Genomic DNA, 21660 nt, shown 5'->3' on the forward strand with positions numbered 1-21660 from the left:
GTGATCCTATTTGGGAATAGGGTCGTTTCAGGTATAGTTAGTTAAGATACTGGAGTAAGACGCAATATGACTGGTGTCCTTATAATAAGAAGGCCACGTGAAAAACAGAGACACAGGGACAAAGCCATGTGATGAGGGCCAAGATTGGAGTTATGCAATACAAACCAAGGAACACCAAACTGCCAGCAAAGCCCCAGAAGCTAGGAAGAGGCGGAAGGATTCCCTTACAGGTTTTCAGAGGGAGTATGGCCCTGCCGACACCTTGATTTGGGACATTAGCTTCCAGAACTGAGATACAATAAATTTCTATTATTTTCAGCCACACAGTTTGTGGGTTTTTTTGTAAGAACAGTCCTAGGAAACTAATAAAACCATTTTTTACTTTTCATGTTAGAAAAGAATAAAAAGAATAAATTCCCCAGGATTTAGTAGAACGTTCACGAGGGGTAGGTAATAGGCACTCTCATACGCTGCTGATGGGAGGCTATACTTGTACAGTTTTTTTGTTGGATGAATTGGCAAAATGTATCAGTAAAGGCCTTAAAAAAAGAACACACCTTTTGATGCAGCAGTTATATTTCTACAATTGTTTTCTGGTAATAGGGAAAGTTAAAAATAATTTGTGTACAATAATAAGGGATTGCTTAAATAAATCATGACATATTCTATGCAGTTATTAAGAATGATAATGCAGATTTATGTATCGCTATAGAAAGGGGTTTACAACATATTGTTGGAATGGTAGGGAAATTCAAATGAGAAAGTACATATAGGATAATCCTGCCTGTTGTAGGGAAAGATGTAGCTATTTGTACATATATGAGTACGTATGCAAAGGGTTTGGTAAAGTACCTGGCAATTGCTAGCTACTCAATAAGCATTTACCAAATAAATGAATGAATAATTGAATGAAAAAAGTTATAAACCAAAATGTCAGCATTAGTTTTCTGTAGGTTGTGAAGTTACAGGTGAGCTTTTGAAAAAATGTGTTTTAATTGTTTTTGAATTATATCTATTTTCTAATTTTTATACAATAAGCATGTATTATGTCACAAAAGGCCAAATATTGCATGAGTCCATTTATATGAAATGTCCAGAATAGGCAAATCTTTAGAGACAGAAGATAGCATGGTGGTTGCCTAGGACTCCAGAGGGTGGTGATTACAGGGGTCGATGGTTAAAGGGTATGGAGTTTCTTTAGGGGGTGACTGAGTATGTTCTAAAATTGATTATGGTGATGATCTCACAGTTCTGTGCATATATTTAGAACTCTTGAATTGTTAACTTGAAGTGAATTGTATGATAGATGAATAATACTTCAATAAAGCTATTCTAAAAAAAAAAGAAAAAGAATAAAGTCTTTTCCTAACTCATGTTATCAGTTCATCCTGCAGGCAAGTGTGGTGATAGTTCCCATTTATTAGGGACATCCATTGTACCCAGCAAGGCTGTTAACTGTGGCATGGAGCTGGAGGACAAGAGACATGTGGCCCAGTTACTTCTATCACCCCAGCCAGCAGCCAGCGAACCAGCAGACATGTGAGTGAAGCCATCCTAGATCATCCAGCTGCCAGCTGACCCTCCAACTGACCATTCCTACATGAAAGAGCCCAGCAGAGATAAGTCAAGCTGGGCCAGACCAGAAGAGCCACCCAACTGACCCACAGAAGTATAAACTAAGTAAATGATTGTTGTTGAAGGTGCTGCATTTTGGGATGGTTTGTTATGCAGCAGAAACTAACTGATACACTTTTGATATAAATGTGTGATGGTTCCTCCAGGGAATATATCCAGCTATAGAACTGCTGGGTTATAGATTTGGCGTATCTTCACGTCTAGTAGATATTGCCAAGTAGTTTTCCACAGTGGTCATGCCAGTTTACACTCCCAATAGCCATGTAGGTGGGTTTCTCTTGTACCACAATCTTGCCAATACGAGGTAATGTCAGATATTTCGATTTTTGCCAGTCTGATAGGTGTGAAATGTGTGAAATGGTATCTTATTAATCTGCAATTCCATGATCAAAGTCAGGTCGAATATCTTTTCTGAAGTTTATTGGTTGAATGGGGTTTCTGCAAAGAAACAACTTCAGTCAGGTTTGCATTTCTCCACCTTCTTGATGTGGCAGACATTCATTCTTGAAGACACATGAAGAAAGTAAGCTTTAATTCCAGAGTGTCCTCTCCAACTCTTGTCACCTGCCTTTTTCTTTAAGAATCAGCTCAGGCATTGACTCCTCCAGTGAGCCGTTCCTGACTTCCAACCCCCACGTTAGGTTAGGTGCCCCCTTTCCCATTCACCTCCCTCTATTTGAATACCTGCCTCACTGTGTTGTAATTGTCTAACTTCCCTTCTAAAGCAGGGGTTAGGGGAACAGGGAACCAGTGCCTGAGCCCCACCCCCTACACCCTGTTCTAGGAACCAGCCCACCAGCTCAGTGTCGGGCCCCGAGTGACCCCCTTTCTTGTCCCTCCTTCCTGAGCAGTTGAGAGGAAGAATCAAAAGAACAAATAGGAATCCACTTCGCTTAGTCTGGCACCATTTTTCTTCACATTTGTTTGCTCTCTTTAAGGTGTATCAAGTGCTTCCAAGTTCATTACTCATTTTGATTTAGCAATAATAATAATAATATTAATAACTAAATCAATCAATATTATATTTATGTGGCATTTACTGTGGAATAACCAAGTCAGGGGCACTGTGCTTAGGACATTACATGCACATCTCACTGAATTCTCAAAATGACCACACGAGAAAGATAGGTCCATTTAACAGATTTGGAAACTGAGGCTTTCAGAGATGTCTTGAGTCTGGATTTAATCTAAGGTCAGTCTGACTCTAAGACGTGTGTTTTACTCTTAATCATGGGGCCCTACTGCATGTATGAATATGAGACTGAGACCCAGAGAAAGGGAAATTGTCCTTGAAAAAACCTTCCATAGGCATCACACTGCCTATCCTGCTCATCCTGCCCCGCCTCCTTTAATCTGAGGCATGTGGGAATTAACATCCTCAGTTTACTCACATGATGATCAGTGAAGTGACTAAGCCACTCGTTCCTAGTCAGGACCAGAATACTGAATCTGGATTTTCAGTACTAGACGCACTTCAGCCACTACCCATTTGCTGCTCAGGGGAGGGGGCATGGACCACAGCATTGGCGTCTCCTGGGAGCGCTCTCAGATGTACCCCTGAGATCTTCACTTTAATAGGTGAGATTCCGGGGAGATTCCAGTGTGCATCTAAGTGTGAGAAGCACTGCCTATGCCAGGTTGCTCGAAGTGGAGGCCTGCCTCCACTTGTCTTAGCTTAGGACCCTGAGGGAATCATCACACCACTTTTAACTTCAGCTTTCCAATCTCTAAAATGGAGAGACCCCAGTATAATAACACTTGAAACACAACAACTTTAAATGATTATTGTTAACCATGTATTTTACTTTCCTACGGTTGCTGTAACAGAGTACCACCAGCTGAGTGGCTTAAAAACCACAGAACTTTATTTTCTCACAGTTTTGGAAGCCAGAAGTCTAAAACAAAGGCATTGGCAAGGTTGGTTCCTTCTGGACACTCTGAGAACGAATCCATCACGTGTCTTTCTCCTAGCTTCTGGTGGCAGCTGGCAATCTGTGGCGTTACTTGCCTTCTGGCAGCTTAACTTCAGTCTCTGTGCTCACAAGGCCCTCTTCCATGTATATGTGTTTGTCAAATTTCCCTCTCCTGTTTCTTATAAGATCACCAGTCATTGAATATAGGACCCACCCTAAATCCAGGATGATCTCAGCTCAGGATGCTCAACTTAGTTACATCTGCAGAGAACCTTGACCCAAATAAAGTCACATTCTGAAGTTCTGGGATAGACATGAATTTTGGGGGGACACTATTCCACCCACTACAGCACGTTACCGATTGCAAAAATGGTCCCAATTGTTCCCTTCCCTGGACCCATGCCCCCTTGCAATGTAATTTTTCAATCCTTCCATCAAGAGGTAGCTTCTACTCCCCCTTTCCCCACCTTGAATGTGGGCAGGACTTGTGACTTGCTTTGCCAACAGAATGTGGTGGAAGTGATGGAGTTTCAGTTCTGAGCTTAGGTGTTAAGAGGGGTTCGTCTCTCTCTCTCTCTCTCTCTCTCTCTCTCTCTCTCTCTCTCTCTCTCTCTTTCTCTCTCTCTCTCTCTCATTGCTGTCTCCACCGTAAGAGACAGGCCAAGTTAGCCTACAGGAGGATGAGCGATCACATGTTGCAGAGAAGGGCACCCCAGCTGAGGCCAGCATAGCCTGTCATTCTCCAGCCAATCTACCCACTGACCACAGACACGTGTGTGAGCCTCGCCAAGGTCAGCCAAGCAGGCTCAGATCTGCAGAATCACTCAGCTGACCCTCAAATAGGTGTTTATTATTGTATGCCACGGGAATGTTGTGGGTGTTCCTTACGCAGCATTATCATGGCAATTGATAACTATTACATATTATCCTGTTAATAAAAGTAAAATAGTATGAAAGCATGTTTCAAGCTAGTGGTTATAATCTCAACAGGTATTCAAATCTACCTAGAATGTACGTTCCACGAGAACAAAGACTTTTTCTGTTTTATTTTCCACTGCATCCTCGGTTCTTAGAATATTGCGTGGCACTTAGTGTGTATTCAATAAATGTTTGCTGTATGGATGGATGAAATCCAGGCTATGCCTCTTAAAGATTTCGCCTCCCAACCTCTATTTCCTTACCTATTAAATGGGAGGATACAGAGACCTGGGAGAGTGGACATGAGTGTTCAATGAAGAAAGGAGCATAATGTACTTGATACATTGTAAGTTCTCAATACATAGAAGCAAGGATTATGGAGAATAGGGAAGTCAATGCTTTGGGGCCATGGACCACAGAACTTAGAAAGAAAAAGCACTGATACAGACGCATAAAATATTGTGCACAATTCCAGGAACTTCACAAATGCACTGAAGCAAGAGCCCCAAGTTAAGAACCCATAATTTATAAATGGCAGTTATTTTTATTGTTATGTCTACCATCAGCAACACCTAATAAATGCTCGATAAGAAGGTGCTGCTGAATGAGTTAATACTGAAAATGGATCATCTCTCCCTGAAATTCTTTGACCAATGACGGTCTCAGTCCATGGTCAGGCCTTCCTGGCCCATCCATCACCTATAAGGAAAGAGGAACGACCTTGGCTTTTTCTGACGAGCAAGAACAATGGCACAAAACCTTCTCCACGTGACCAGCAGAGGCCCCCACAGTCTTTCTGGGCCACTCTGCCCAACCTCCTCACGCAGTTCAGTAAAAACTCCTGATTTCTTCCAACTCCAGAACAAGAACACTGTGATTCCGAGATGTAACTGCAATATCCTTCTTGCTACAGTGGCTTTTAATTAGGCATCAAAAAACCCTGGAGCTCATACTGCTCCCTTGTAATGGTGTGTTACAGAAAATGACTGCCATTGGATTAAATCAAAGAAATGCTATTCAACTGATTCGTTAGGCATATTTTAGTGGTTGTTGGGATGGCATCACGGCCACCCTTGCTGTTATTGTTATTTACAGAGTGAGGAGAGAACGTACGTCCTTTTGGAAGGTTGTTGATGAGACAAACTAGTTCTTCATGAAATAGCTAGAATAGGAGAGGCTGAGAAATCATGCCTGGAACGAGGACATAGGATATTCACCAATTGGAGATGGAGGGATAAGCATCTAACATTAGTTGAGAATATAATATATATATATATATATATATATATATATATATATATATATATATATATATATATATATATATTGTTTAGGAAACAGCTAGGAAGGTCTGCATCATTAGATTCAGCAGGTATGTGACCAGAGACTTAGCTGGAGAGTAGGTGGGCTGAATTGTGTCCCCTACCCCCCAAATTCATATACTGAAGGCTTAACCCCAGTACCTCGGAATGTAAGCATATCTGGAGATAATGTCTTTAAAGAGGTAATGAAGTTAAAATTAGATCTTTAGGGTGAGTCCTAATCTAGTATGACTAGAATCTTTATAAGAAAAGGAAATTAGGACACAGACACACACATGTGAAGACACAAGGAAAAGATGGCCATCTGAAAGAAGAAACCAACCCTGTCCACCAACACCTTGATCTCAGACTTCCAGCCACTAGAACTGTGAGAAAATAAATCTCTGTTGGTTATGCCACCCAGTCTGTGGTATTGTTATGGTAGCCCAAGCTAAGTATACATATACTGTATGCCAGATGAGTGTTTGGCATATATAATTGCATTTGATTCTCACTGCATTTAGTCACTTGCTCAAGGTCTTACCAGCTGGCAAGTGGCAGAGCCAGGATTTGAACACAGGTCCCTCTGATTCTGATGCCTGCCACACATTGCCAAGCTGCATCAAATTGCAACGAGGAGAAAAGGCAGCTATTGCCTACATGAATTTTGAAAATCCCTTCCAACATAAGCAATCTAGGGTTTGGTACATGGTGGAGGCTCAGACATATTTTTAGCAAGCCCTGGCATCTATTGTATTCTGAAAGAGTGCCACCCTCACTGAGGATGCTTTATGGAGTACAAGTGCTTCTGTAAATCTTCAAGAGCTGTTGGAAAAGGTGCTTGATGCTCCTCTGGGAAGAATTAGAATCAGCAATGGCAAATTAATGGATCCGTTGCTTTTAGAATACTGTCAACATTCCTTAGCCCAGCATTCCATGTCTGTCATGATTTGCCCTTTGCCCACCTACTCTCCAGCTAAGTCTCTGGTCGCATACCTGCTGAATCTAATGATGCAGACCTTCCTAGCTGTTTCCTAAACAATTTGTTCTTTTACCTGCCTCCATATCTTAGTTCATGCTGTTCCTTCTGCCTAGAATGTCCTTCCCACCTTATCCACCTGGTGATCTCTACTCATCCTTGAAGTGTAAGCCTTCAAATGTCCCCTATTTCAGGAAGCCTTGACCTCACCTGAAAGAATCAGGGGCTTCCTCCCATGGGTATTCGTTACACCTTTCCATCTTCCTCGCGATGGACACACCCTACGGTGACCTCTACAATGGATCAGACCCTTGTGTAATCCCCTCCCCTTCAGTTTGGGCAGAACCAGTCACTTGCTTCTAACCAATAGTGTATGGCAGAGGTGATAGGATGGCACGGTCTTGATTAGATTCCCTTATATGGCAAAGATGATGGCGTGGCACTCCTAAGACTCCATTACGTTATAAAAGACTCCATTTTAGCAGACTGCAGAGAGACTCCCTTGTTGGTTTTGAAGAAGTCAACTGCCATGTGGGCCACACGGCACAAAACTGTGAGTGGCTTTTAGGATCAGAGAGTGGCCCCCAGTAAAAAGCTGGAAACTTCAGTCATACTGTCACAAGAGATGAACTCTGCCGTCAACTAACTGAGCTTGGAAGAGGATCCTTCCCTAGTTAAGCCTTCAAATGAAGACACCGCCCTGCCAACACCTTGATTGTAGCCCTTATGAGAGGAACCAGCTAAATCATGCAGGACTCCTGACCCATGGAAACTGTGCGATAGTAAATGTGTGTTGTTTAAGCCATCAAGTTTGTAATAATTTGTTACAGAGCAATAGGTAACTCATACACAGTTACAACACATAGCCAGTATTATTCCTCAGATGTTATTCCCAACTAGATGAGGACTAGAGTTCAGCTGTTTTAAACCCCACACAGTGCTTGGAACACAGCAGGCACTTGATACATATTTGTTGAATGAATAAAGGAATATGATCTTTAAGCTTCCACCTGACTTTGGAAAAAAAAATCGCTATAATTCTAGGATGTTGAAACTCCACTTACTGTTACCTTCATGGAAGGTCAATGAGAATATCAAATTTCCAAGGAATAAAGAAGAATGCAGAGAGCAAGCATTCTTCTGTAACAGTTATAGATTCTTTGACACAATTTGCCAAGCAGTTGGGCACACTGGGCCCTGTAAATGTAATAACAATGTCTGCCGAGTGTCTTTGAAGATGGTCAAAGTCAGAGGCAAAATCACAAAACCTGCTAAAAGGCAGCTAGGACCATTAGCAGCTATTTGAAACCCGGAGGCAAAGAGACATTGAGTCTTAAACCAGTCAGAGGGAGAGTCATCAGTCAGCGATGGAGCCAGGGACAAAATTCGAAATCTAAATTTGCGCAGAACCCCCAGAAAACTCTTCATGCCTCTCCCCTTCATCCTGTCTTCCCCTCCCCTCCTCCTCCTCTGCCGCAGAAACAAAAACATAATTCTCAGAGCTCAAAAGGCCTGCAGATCACTGCCTCCAAGGCCCTCATTGTACAAATGGGAAGACTGAGGCACAAGAGAAAAGACTTTGCCAGGAGTATACAGACGGTCCCGAGGACAGTATTCTTTTTCAGAATCCCCTGAACACTGAATAAAAATAAAAACAAAATAAAACAAAACAAAAAACTTCCTTGAGGATCAGTGAGGAAATCAGGCAATTAATCAGAAATTCTGGCACCTTGCTTTTTTTAAAAAAAAGTTTTACAGGGTCCATACATATGAGCAAAGCTAAGGAGTTATTTCCTCAAAGCAACTCTTATGAACCCCAGGGCAGCCCTGGTGCCAAGCACTGTGCTACGCATTTTGTAGGCATTACCTTCATTACCTTTCCAGCCATTCCTTTCTTATAGCATCTCTTACAGCTCTTTTTTTAATGAATGAAGAAACTGAGGCTCAGAGCGGTGACGTGATTCCTGCAAGGTTACATAACCAGGAGTTATTTAACCAAGTCTGTCTGTGGTAGTGATCACATTGCTGTGATGCCCATAGGAGTGGAAACTGAGGCTCAGAGAAGAAGGTGCCAGCTGGGGAGCCTCGCCACACACCCTCACGTCAGAGCTCACAATGGCCCAGTCCAGCCACCCATGACCACATTGGATACACACAACGCAACCTCCCCTGACTATCAATCAGTTCCCGGAGGGCAGAAGCCATGGCGGTCTTGTTTCTGCTAAAGCCCCGGGACAGTGCCTGGCAGAATGGAGGAGGAGAGAAGTAAAGTTTGAATGGGCGTGAATGCGTGAATGGATTCCCCAGTTAACCGTGCTGAGGTGTGCATGGCAAGAACGCTTCCCACGGGGGCTTATCTAATCTGAACCAAGCCGATGTGTGGAGTGAGTGTCCCAGGGTAACCACTATATAATCCCCCAATTAGAGAAGCTCTTCCAGACTTCGTAGCAAGCGGATCACAACACAGCAGGCCTGATAAGGTCACTTCACTGCTCTGCCTCCTTCCAGCCCACAAATTGGCTCCCTGCTATTTATTAGTGCAATGGTTATAGTTTGCTATTTCCCCCAAAGCTGTGGGAGAGATGTCAGCTGCAATCACATCTGTCTTAATACAAGATGCAATGAGAATGTGTAGAGGGCTAGTAGGGTGGATGGTTAACAGTACAGATTTTGGGAAAACTACCTCAGAAGCACAGGCCCTCAGCTTCCTCATCTGTAAAATAAAGGTAATGATAATATCTGTTTCACAGGATTGTTGTGAGGAACCAATGTCTGTAAAGTACTTAGCTCTCTACAAGCACTCAGTAAATTTTCCTTTTCGCTACTAAGGAGAGAACCTGGGACAAACACCCAGTGGGACTGTGGGCAAGACAGTGATCTTCTGTGGCCCTTGATTGTCCTATCTGTAACGCAGGTGGGAGAGGGAGGGAACGATGGATTCATTCAACCAATACTTACTGGGCGCACACAAGGGGCTCATCCTGGGGCTGAGCACCAGACACAGAGATAACGGAGCTCAGGTCCTGTTCTCAAGGGCCTCCCGTGTGAAGACAGCTTTAACCAACATGGATGCTAAGCCTTGTGGGAGCACCTGCTATGTGCCAGGCCTCGCGATAAGCACTTTGCATACATGAGCTCAATCAATATTCATAATAATACTGATGACAATGCCACTGTCCCCATTTTATAGTAAGGGCACTCTGGCGCAAAAGCCCTTCACGACTTGCCCAAGGTCACACTGGTAGCAAATATCAGAGATGGAATTTGAACGTGGCGATCAACTCTATGCTCTAACACCCTTCCAGCACAGACATCACAGGATTCTCTGTGACCAGAGACACACTCTGGAGATTACACCCAGGCCAAGATAAATACCTGTATGTCTCCTCTTTTTTTGATGTTTTTGTGTTTTCTCTTTTTCTCGTTATCTCCCTGCACTTCCATCAATATTGTCTGCATTATCTACCAGTCATAGAGGCGCACATTTCCATTTTCTCTACGGATACCATCCCCACTGACACTGCAGGGAAGAGACAGGCTGTGGTCCTGGAGCAGAAGTGATAACTCCGGTTGCTAACCTTCTTTCTCTAGGGATCCCAGAGCTGGAAAACGTCCCCCTGACGCCCTACATCAGACAGCTTTGAGCCTCCTCCTCCTTTATTAAACCCCTGCTCATTGTCCCCATCATAAAATGTCAGCTTACCAATCAGGGATCATTAGTGGGTGGCTACTCTTTAACCTCAGACATTCCCAGCCCAACTTTTAAGAAAATGTGATCTTCATATAATTCTCATCTGGGACCGTTTAGCATCTTTGAACCAAACATTTGAAAGGCTGCACAGCACAGCGGCTGAGTAAGAACTCAGGAGCCAGACTGCCTGGGTTCAAATCCCAACTCTTCCATTAACTACCTCTGTAACCTTGAGGATAGTTGTGTCCCTGTGTCTCAGTTTCCTGGCTGTTCCACCAGGATGATGATGGTGGTGGTGGTGGTGGTGGTGGTATCTCTGCTTACAGAGTAGTTGGGAGGATTGAGTGAATTAAAATACAAGTGTTTAAAACAGTGTTTGGCACTCAATAAATAACTATACTCTTTTAGATGTCCCATAGGAAATGCATTTCAAATTAAATTAATCTCTATTTCCTTGTAAGGATACATTCCAATAGGTAAGAGAGAAGGGGAGAAGCTCCAAATGACTATGAAATAGAAAGAGGCTTTTTAAGATTGCCATGAAAAATAAAAGAAAATAACTAACAATTTTATGACACCCTATGAGCAGCAGCATGCTTTCATTTACTGCACAGGACATGGCACTTGCAGCTACCTCTGGGGAGAAAGAAAAGGTTTAGAAATTCCGTTTCACAGATGAGAAGGGAAGCCATTTGCTGTGGGCCACTCAACTAGTAAAAGGACATTCTGAGTGGAATGATGGTTTTCTGCATGATATCCAGAATGCAACTGCATATGTTGAATCTTGGTTAAAACAAACAGCTCAAAAAACCCAGCTCAACACAGAGCACTTCTGAACTGAGTATAATTCATTCTTATTTCCTCTGTCTTTTCAACTGCTCCAGCGTGTGCAAGTTTTTCCAGGAACATCCATAGGAGAAGGGCATTGGTTTGCCAGAGTTGGTGAACAATAATGAACTATTAAAAGTGGCTTTGGTTAAGACAGCAAAGGAGAGCCTGCAGCATACATGGGAGAATGATAGTTTCCTTCTGAAGAGATTAGTATGCAACCAAGACCTGCTCAAACTCAGGGTTTCCTTCCAGGTCTTGAAGGCAGGATGGAAGCAGGTAAGCCCTCAGGAGCCCAGGCATCTTGGATTTCTAAGAGCTTACTTCTGAATGACAAGCATATCTTCAGACATGAAATAGGATTCTTGAGGTTTGAGCACAGTTACATGCTGTCTTTCATTGAGGGGACACACTGCAAACTGATACAAAGGTGGTTATGCAAGATGGATGGAAGAAACCCCACTGAGTGCTTTTTCCCATGTTCTTGCACTTGTCTGCCCTCCCAAATCGGCCTCTATGAAATTAAACAATAACACGGCATCCCAGATGGTCTCTGATGTTTGCAGAGGAAAGTGTTTCTTTTTCTGCTAAGACCTGTGTGCAAGGTAGTTTCTGCTGCCTAAAGCAAAATACCTTCTTGCAAACATTCTTTGCACAGAAATAAAATGTTGGGAATAGGGATCTTAGCTCCTGGGATGCATTTATCAAGCCAATCACAGTAATTATAATTGGAACACAAACTAAGTGAAAGCTAAGCATGAAATACATTTGCAGTAAACCTGAACTGCACACAATTAAGCCCTGCTGGGTGGCATTTTTAAGTATGCCATTAATATATTTTTGGGGTGGGGAAGATTGATCTTTTTCTTAAATATCTTTGGCTGATTACTTCAAAGGCTTCAATAGCAGTAAAGAAGGAGGAAGGATACACATTATTAACAGCTAAACTTAGAGCGGTAAGACAGATGTCCAAAGGTAGCCTAATTGGCTATTTAAGAAACCCTGTCAAACATGTTCATTGGGCATTAATTTAACCTACATCTGTTTTAGGGAAGTGAAGAAGAGAACTGAGTATTTGGGGGGATAATATACCTTCAATTCCTAGCCTTAGTTTTGGGAATGCACTAAGCTAACAGTGCTGAAAATCCTTCATGTTTCCCCTTACGAGCCTTCATTCAGATGTTACCTCTTTAATTTATAAAGTCCTTACCATTTTCTCCTCTAAACCTGGGCTCTCTCAGCCATTACCATACTGGTTTTTTATTTTATTTATGTGGTCTTTCTCTCCTGCTAGATTGTGGCCTCCTTAAGGTCAGAGATTTCGCCTTTTTAACAGGGGTCTTCAGCACGCAGCACATGATCCATCACAGAATCGGTGTTTGGAAAATGTTGAATGAAGAGTGATCAAATGAGTAAATGAATGAATGAATGAATGCTTCAGCCTTCGGGGTCCAGCTCAAACTTACTTTTTCCAGGGACACACCATTTCTTCCTCCCCCAAATAAAATTGCAATGGCAATTCCAGAATATTTTTAAGGGAAAATATAGCTTTCCATAGGAAAATAGTTTAGGAGAGGCAATTCAGGTTGGAGAGCATATGTGTGAAGTGTGTGTGTGTGGGGGGGCACTACTGGCTCCTTAGAAAGCCACCTTTGAATAAAAGCAGAGGCTTTCACTTAGGTTGTATTTAGGGGAGTAGGATGGGAGGTGACAGGCTCTATGCCATGCCTTGGAGTATCTTCCCATTTTGTCTTGGATGGGAAAGCATAGAACATTTTTCCCCAACCCATTTCATATATATATATATAAATTTTGAGATAATTGTGGTAGATTCACATGCAGGTATAAGAAATAATACAGAGACATCCCGTGCACCTGTCACCCAGTTTCCCCCAGTGTGGACAAGATCACACCCTGAACATTGACATTGATACAATCCATCCACCTTATTCAGATTTTACCAGTTTTATATGCATGCATTTGTGTGTGTGCATGCACGTGTGTGTGTTGTGCATCCTTTATTTTTCTGAAAGCGGCTTTCTCGCCTGCTGGAGACGGGGCAGAAGGTAGTCTGAACTATCTCTACACAAGAGTTGGCTCCCACAGACATCAGTACATGCTTTTATATATATATCTCTCTCTATATATATCTTGAACACAGTAGGTGCCCAACAATCGTCTTCATAAACACTTGAACTTGTATGTCATGTGCGTGCAAGAAGGGAGGGCAGCGTTTTAAAGTAGAAAACTGAGCCTGAAGGATTGAATATTTTAGGGGCAAAAAGTTGACTATTTGCCCCCACAATTTTGAATTAGTCAGCTGGCTAATGGCTCCAAAGCGATCCTGATCACAAGCTTTGATCGCGGAAGGGCAGTTTTTGAGGTTCACCCCCCCATTCTGGAAGGGGCTCACAGAGCCCCCAGAGCTCCTCCCACCCCTACCCCCACTTTCACCCCTTTCTTCCCTGGGACTGGACTGTTTCACCCCGTCTCCAGGCAACCGCCAGGCGCGAGGCGGGACGTCATTTCCTGAAGAGCCCGCGGGGGAGGGGGTAAGGGAGGGGGAGGGGCAAGGGGCGGGGCCGAGACTGGGCCGGCGGCGGCGACGGCGTCGGAACTCGCGGAAGATCGGCCCCGGGCGGCTCAACAGTTCGCAAAGTCCGGGTTCGCGGCCGCGCGGCTCCGTCTGCGCCCGGGCGGTGCAGGGGCGCGGGGGTCCCCGGGCTGCTGCATCCCGGGGCTGCCCTGGACATGCCCCGCACCCCCTGCCGGACGCCCGCGCGGCTCCACCGGCTGCCATTCGTGGGGCTCTGGGATTAGAGCGCCCCCCACCCCAACTTATGACTTTGGGGTCCCCCAGCCCGAAAGGAACGGGCCGCCTGGCTGGGGGAGCCCCGGGCATGGTGTGACGGGGCGGTCAGCTTTGCTGCGCCCCCCACTCCATCCACCCGTCGTCTCAGTGCCCTGCAGAATGTAGCTGTTTTCTCTGCGTCCCCCACCCCGGACTCCAGCCGCAGTCTCCGCGACCTCCGGGCTCCAGCCACCAACTCCTTGTCACCCCGGATCCCGTCGCCGTCTCCGTGTCCTCTGGATTCCAGCCGCCGTCTCTGCGCCCCGCGGACTCCAGCCCCGACCCCTTCTGTCTTAGCGCGCCGGGGACTTCAGCAGCGGTCTCCGCGATACCCCTAGGATTTAGACACTCTTTCTACGCCCCCAAACCCAGACTCCAGCCGCCGTCTCTGCGTCTCCAGGGATCCAGACCCTGCCTCAGCGCCCTCCACTCTGCCCTCAAACCCAGACTCCAGCCACGATCTCCGCGCTCCCCGGGATTCAGCTGTCGCGCCGGTGCCGGCGAGTGCAGCAGCTGCCCCACCGCGCGCCCGGAGTCCGCCCGGGCCTTGGCGGGGAGATGAACGCGCAGCTGGACGGTCTGTCGGTGAGCTCGTCCTCCACCGGCTCGCTGGGCTCGGCGGCCGGGGCTGGCAGCGGAGGGGGCACGGGGCTGCGATTGCTGTCTGCCAACGTGCGCCAGCTGCACCAGGCGCTGACGGCGCTGCTAAGCGAGGCGGAGCGGGAGCAGTTCACGCACTGCCTGAACGCTTACCACGCGCGCCGCAACGTCTTCGACCTGGTGAGCACCCTGCGTGTGCTGCTGGACAGCCCTGTTAAGCGGCGCCTGCTGCCCATGCTGCGTCTGGTCATCCCGCGCTCTGACCAGCTGCTCTTCGACCAGTACACCGCCGAGGGCCTCTACCTGCCCGCCACCGCCCCCTACAGGCAACCCGCCTGGGGCGGCCCCGACGGCGCGGGGCTGGGGGAGGTGCGCCTGGTGAGCCTACGACGCGCCAAAGCCCATGAGGGCTTGGGCTTCAGCATTCGCGGGGGCTCGGAGCATGGCGTGGGCATCTATGTATCGCTGGTGGAGCCAGGCTCTCTGGCTGAGAAGGAAGGGCTGCGAATCGGGGACCAGATTCTTCGTGTTAACGACAAATCCCTGTCCCGGGTGACTCATGCTGAGGCCGTCAAGGTAGGGCTCTGGTTTGAGGATGAGTTCAAGGCAGAGTGATGCAGCTACTCATGGTGGCAGTAGCTCCATGCTGTGTGTCCTTAGGCAAATCATATGACCTTTCTGGGCTCCATTTCTTCAAAGTGTTTCTGTAAAACAGGAGCATCTAGTTTATTGAGCAAATAGATGCCAGGCACTGGTGACATAGTGATGGGCAAAGCAGACATGGACCCTGCCTTTGTTAGGCATAAAGGCTAGTAGTGTGTGGGAGACAGACATTATCAAATACTTGGGCAAATATATGATCACAAAGTATAAATGTGGCTGTGGATTCTTATGAGCATTAAAAGAGAGGTTTCTGCTTGGCATATGGTTAGTAATCAGTGAGTGTCCTCTGCTTCTGCTGTGGCTATTCTCATTATTCCGTAGGATTTTGCCCCAGAAAGTTTTGTTAGCTCCAAGTGGCCCGAGGAGGCTGTTCTGGTCATCTACAGAGCTCTGGCCCCGACCCTGCTGTTCATGGACCAGGCTGTGTATCTCAGGATAAAGCACTTGTCCTCTCAGAACCTCTCGTTCTCTACTTGGGAAATGAGGCAACAGGACCAGATAAGTGTCCCTAACCTTGTTGGAAATGAGGCCCCTACCTAAATATCAAAACAAATCCCCCATTCCCCTGAGAGTAGTTGTACTTTTTGGGTCTGTTAATGGAGAAAAATAACCTTATGGCAACAAGCTCCTAGAAATTGTGTTGTCTAAATCACTAGAAACTGTGTTGTCTAAAGGAATCTGCGTGTTTGCTAATCTCACACCCAGGGCTATTGCAAACCAGTTGGAATATGAGATGAATAATGTTGGTCTATGTGTGAATTCAAGGTTCCCTTGCAGACACACACACACACACACACACACACACACACGACCTTTGTGTTCCAGAAGTGAAGAGTTTTGGGGAAAAGGAAAGTGCTTCTGCGGGGAAGATGCTTCCTAGGGTTCGGGCCTGCTGATGACCCAGCTTCTCACCAGCCCACCCCTTGCCTCTGCTTCCGGTCCTCTCAGTGCAGGGGTTTTGAACTCCATTCGAGGGCCTGCTGGCTGCTGGGAAACTCTTAGGCAGCAAAGGTCCACGGCTGCTTCCTGTGTGCTATTCAGTAACCTATGGCCAGGTGTGTCTTGGGCTCACTTCCTGACTGTTCTCCTAGGACATGACCATCTCATCTATGACCTTGGCTTCCCTTATTTGCTTCCTAGCCCACCTGTCCCTGGGGAAGGCCCTTGAGCATTTTGGAAACGTATTTGCTATTTCTGGAAAAAGGCTGATTGGCTTATATTGTTGGGAAGGGGAAGTTGCAGTGGACAACGGTCCTTGTGGGTTTCCATGCACCCATGTTCTCTCTGTCTCATCCTACCCACATCAATCTTTTCCCTTTAGCTGACATTCCATATATTTATTAAAAAAAAATAATCCATTAGCCTTTGTTCCTGAAAGGTCTGGAGTTCCCAAATGATAAATTTATATTCGAAAGATACTTGAACCCAATGGTCATTTATAAACGTGGATTCAATTTTAGTGACCATTTGAAAAACAAAAAGACTTGGGTAACTTAATCATCACAAGGTGATAGACTTTGAGAAGGCCTCAAGTAACCTGGACATTAAAAACACAGACTCTCCCTTCAAATCACACCCCAGACTCAGTCATGCCTATAAGGCTGGAGCTGCTTGACTGAGAGTTTCAGTTCGGCCCTCTCACATCTCGTGGATGACCCTCTGCACCTTCTGCCTGAACCTCCCTGAACTACTCCAAAGTGCTGTTAATTCTGTGACTTCTCAGCAGTACCAGGTCTTACTTACTCTTGTTGCTTCCAGAGTAAAACCTAAATTCCCCATGGCATGGTTTTTGAAGCCTCAGAACTAATCCCTGCCAGAGGGAGAGGTTGATAGGAGCAGAAACTGTCCTTGGATGTGTGGGAGCCTGTATGAACTGAGCAGCCCCCTTTGTCCCCGTCACTTTTCCTCCAGATGCGTCTGCTAAAGCAGAATGAGCTTCTACTTGGGGGTGCCCCTCTTCCAGCCAGCGCCAGACACATAATCTGCCCAGAATGCTTCCCTTTTGACCCTTCAGAAGCAGCAGGCTTTTTCTGTTCCAGGCAAAATGAGTGCTGCTTTGTGTCACCTTAACTCCAGGGAGAAAGGGGGACAGGCTTTCCTTGGGTGGAATTTAAAACGGAGGAGGCGGATCCTGTCTCTGTGGCCTCCACTAGCGCCTCTGGGTTGCAGGATGGGCAGGCAGTTTCAGGGACAGTGGAGAAGAACACCTGGCACTTGACACATTTCCACAAAATTAAGGATATTCAGTCCCTTAACTGAAAACCAAAAGAGGCCTTACTTCTCTACCAGGTGCAGACTGCCCTTAACCAGAATTTCCGCTCCCAGCCCCTCTTTTTCTTTCTCTCCCAGCCCTTCTTTATAAACGACAGTGCTCTAGGGCACGGTGTCGGGGGTTTTAAGGAGCAGTTACATTCCTGTTAACTGAACTTCAGACTTCATTGAAATGTCCCCAGTTTTTCTGCTTATATGCTTTTTCTGTTCCAGGACACCACATTGCATTTAGTAGAAGACATGTTTTCTTTTCCTCAATTTTATTTATTTATAGTCATCCATCTGTATCCATGGGGGATTGGTGTCAGAACACCCACCACCCCCAAAAGATACCCTTAGGTGGTATGCAACATTATATTAGTAATATTAGTTTCAGGTGTACAATATAGTGGTAGGGTGTTTTTATACCTTACAATGTGCTCACACCACCACTAATTCTAGTAATCATGTCTCCGTGGAAACTTATCACAAAATTATAAACTGTATATTCCCCTTCCCCGTTTTCACCCCCACCCTTCTGGTAACCATTCTGTTGGTCTCTGTTTCTATGAGTCTGTTGTTTTTTTTAACTGTGAGTTCTGCATTTGAGGATACAGAGGGCTGACCGTGTTTGTTGTTTATTTATTTTGCTTCCTCCCCCCAGCTTTATTAAGGTATCCCTGGATAATAAAAATTCGATGTATTTAAGGTGTGCATGTGATGATTGACATACCTATGCATTGTAAGGTGATTACCATAACCCAGCTGATTGACGTAGCCATCACCTTACAGTTATTTTATTTTTGCACTAAGAACGCTTAGATGCACTCCCTTAGCAAATTTCCAAGTATGTAACACAGAGTGGTTAACTGTTGTCACCATGTGTGCGTTAGAACTTCTTCATCCTACAACTGAAAGTCTGTACCCTCTGACCAGCATTGGCCCACGCCCCGCAGCCCCCACCCCTTGGCAACCACCCTTCTATTCTCTGCTTCTGGGAGTTTGACTTTTTCAGATTCCACATATAAGTGAGATCTTGTCTTTATGTGTTGGGCATATTCACGTCGTATAATGCCCCCCTCAGATTTATCCAGACTGTCACAAATGGCAGGATTTCCTTTTTTATGGCTGAGTAATATTCTTGTGGGTGTGGGTGTGGGTGTGTGTGTGTGTGGGGGGGTGCACGCGCCACACTTTCTCCTTTCATCTGTCAGTAGACACTTAGGTTGTTTCCATGTTTTAGCTATTAAGGAGATGTTTTCAATCTTAAAATCTTTATTTTTCTTCCGCAGATAGGAAAAAGGGGGAAAAGATCTTCTGAGCTTCCCAAAGGAGAGATTGTGTGTGTGTCATAAAAAGAAAATTAAATTTTAGGAATCAAGATACTTAACAGTTTGTGAGTCAGAGAGGTTTACCTCCTCCCAGTCAGTGAACAGAGTACATTGAACATTCAAAGTGTTTGCACTTCTCTCTCTGACAAGTCAAGCATCCATTGTTACCCAGAGCAGTTCAGTGAGCATTTTACCCTCTGTCCAGCGGGGGGCCCATCCCTCTCTTGAAGCTTGTTTGCTAAATCAGCAGTGTCAGGTCCAGATAAGGCAAGCCAGTTACTATTTGCAATTATGTTGAAACGTTTGATTTTTGAAAACTCTATCTTGAATGAACAGGAGCCAAACCAATAATAATAAAAAATGAGATCTTTCAAAGGTTTTCAGCCAAAAATGCTTGATAAATTGGCTAAGGAGTCTACAGACCAGGGATGCTGCATTGGGTTCTGCCACATGCTTGCTGTGTGACCTTGGGCCAGTCACTGACCCTCTTTGTGCCCTAGGATGCGTGGGCAAGGGGCTGCGCAAGGCCCCTTCCAGCTCAGACAGTCTGATTCGTTTGGTAAGTGCTATACAGAATGTGTTTAGAATGTCTAATGTGATGTTTTCTTGTTCTTTGGGAATTGCTTTCGTTTAAGGCAGAGTAAGGAAAGTTGGCTAAGCATTGGGAGATGAGAATCTTGGCACTCTGTGTAGCCTCCTACTAAATCAGGAAATTGACGGGTTACACACTGTACTGACGAGAACTTGACTGCTGTCCGTCGACCCAAGAACACCAACCCTGCTGCCATTCCAGAGTAAATGAGAAAATGACAGTAGGATTGTGGCATGCACAAGACTACCCTGGGAGCACTCAAAATCACATTCACTTAGCCGCCGGCTTTCCGAGTCCCTAATTCTGCGGGTAGCAGGGAGCAGAACATGGGGTATTTAGGTGCTGCTAGAATGTATATACGTATGTGTGTGTTTCATCTCGGTAAGAATTAAACGGCTTCATTAGTCTCTGCGTCCCCCTGGGTACATCCAAGGTGCGTGTTAGAATTTGAAACATTCCAGACGTCAAAAACAGTGACCAGCCTTTTTTACTTAGAGGTAACACACCCTCCCTTCCTTTGCATAAAAACCTGGGAAGAATCTGTCCATATTAATCTAAACCATTGTATTTGGCCTGGCATGTTCTAAATGACACATTTGTGATTTTCCCATTGTATATGGCTAGCGGAAGCCATTACAAATCATTACCACTTCCAACTTTGTATCTGAAACACAGTTTCTCCCTCTGGTGTCATTCCTGTATTCCAATTTGGAAACCATGGGTAATACGTTCATGGGTGTGCACAGACTTTCCTGGGCCCTGCACTCTTGCTTGGGTCCTGTGGGTCCTGCCAGCAGTGACACATTGAAAGCTCACTATTAATAAACCCTTTCTTGAATAGATGTTAGGTGCTGGATCTAGAGTATGATGCAGTATATTGAGAGGGTCCATTTTTTAAATTTAGTCTTGTCTGTTTGGCTCAAGCTGATCCTGAAGGTTTCAGAAAATGATGGTACCTACCATGTTTCCTCGAAAATAAGACCTAGCAGGACAGTCAGCTCTAATGCATCTTTTGGAGCAAAAATTAATATAAGACCGGGTATTATATAAGACCCTATATTATATAATACTATATTATATTATTTCCAGTCTTATAGTAAAATAAGACCAGGTCTTATATTAATTTTTGCTCCAAAAGATGCATTAGAGCTGATTGTCCGGCTAGGTCTTATTTTTGGGGAAACACAGTATGCAGGACAAAAATCCTTTCAACTGGTTATTTACTGTTCAAGTCAAAGAAGCATTTTGTAGGGTGGAAGGGAAAGCCTTTATTTTTTAAGAATTGATATTTTTATAGTAGAAGATGCCTGCCTCCTGACTTGAAGCTGGGCATGAAAGAGATATAGAATCACTCCAGCGCTAGCTTCTGGTTTTTCTTTCGTCCCCAACCCTCTTCTGACAAACCCAGCATTGTTTATTACCTGCCATGGAGTCATCATTTAGATGGAGCTGCAAAGATAAGTATGATCCTTTAACCCAGGACCAATTGGATTTTGTGTGTGCTGTCACTTCCCACCTCCGCCTCCCTTCAGCCTCACAGCACACAGCCAGTACACACCTGTCAAGTGCATGCCAGCCCCTCAAACGCCTGTTTGTTCATGCTCACAGCACATGTGCATCTCCGAGTCATAACCCCCCCTCTGCCCTGCAAAGGGCTTTGCATTGAAGCAGACGTCCATGGGGGACTAGGCTCCAGCTGGCTGTCTAGCAACGTTCTTTGATGGCATGTAAGTCCACTGCTCAGGGATCCCAGACTAGTTAGTACCCAGCAAGGACCAGAGACTCTGATTAGAGGGAATGGCATTGAAATGGCTGGAGGTAGATGGAGGCTGAAATACAAAATTTTCAAAACCAATCCTTTTTTTTTTTTTTTTTTTTTAACCCCAACCCTCACCCCAAGCAAGAAGCTGATGTTAACACTAAGCTCCGGCGGACTTCTAATTTTGCTCTAAGGTGGGGGCCGCGTTTTAGATTCCTGTGCTGCAGATGTTTCCATTTTACTGTTATAGCACAGCAGGTGGAAAGGGTGCAAGGAGCAGGAATCAGACTCTCCATTTGTTTCCTGGGTCCCTCTGGTGCCAGCTGCAGGAGGTGGTACAATGAGGCCA

General features: G+C 45.2%; 1 protein-coding gene across 8 annotated transcripts in view; it reads left to right on the top strand.

The window, feature by feature from the left end:
* The first annotated feature begins 13822 nt into the window (after positions 1 to 13822).
* WHRN (whirlin) overlaps positions 13823 to 21660 on the top strand; it is an 83887-nt gene continuing 76049 nt past the window's right edge. For 3 of the 8 annotated variants that reach the window (XM_074330906.2, XM_074330912.2, XM_074330909.2), the window contains exon 1: positions 13825 to 15292. In XM_074330906.2, the coding sequence (XP_074187007.2) occupies positions 14675 to 15292 (618 nt within the window). In that variant the 5' untranslated portion in view covers positions 13825 to 14674. Of the gene's footprint in view, positions 15293 to 21660 lie in introns of all 8 variants that reach the window. The other 5 variants (XM_074330913.2, XM_074330910.2, XM_074330908.2 and 2 more) reach the window with 5 other exon arrangements.

Source organism: Rhinolophus sinicus, chromosome 16 (genome assembly GCF_057876585.1).
Source record: "Rhinolophus sinicus isolate RSI-liver-muscle chromosome 16, RSI-T2T, whole genome shotgun sequence".
Classification (NCBI taxonomy): Eukaryota; Metazoa; Chordata; class Mammalia; order Chiroptera; family Rhinolophidae; genus Rhinolophus; species Rhinolophus sinicus.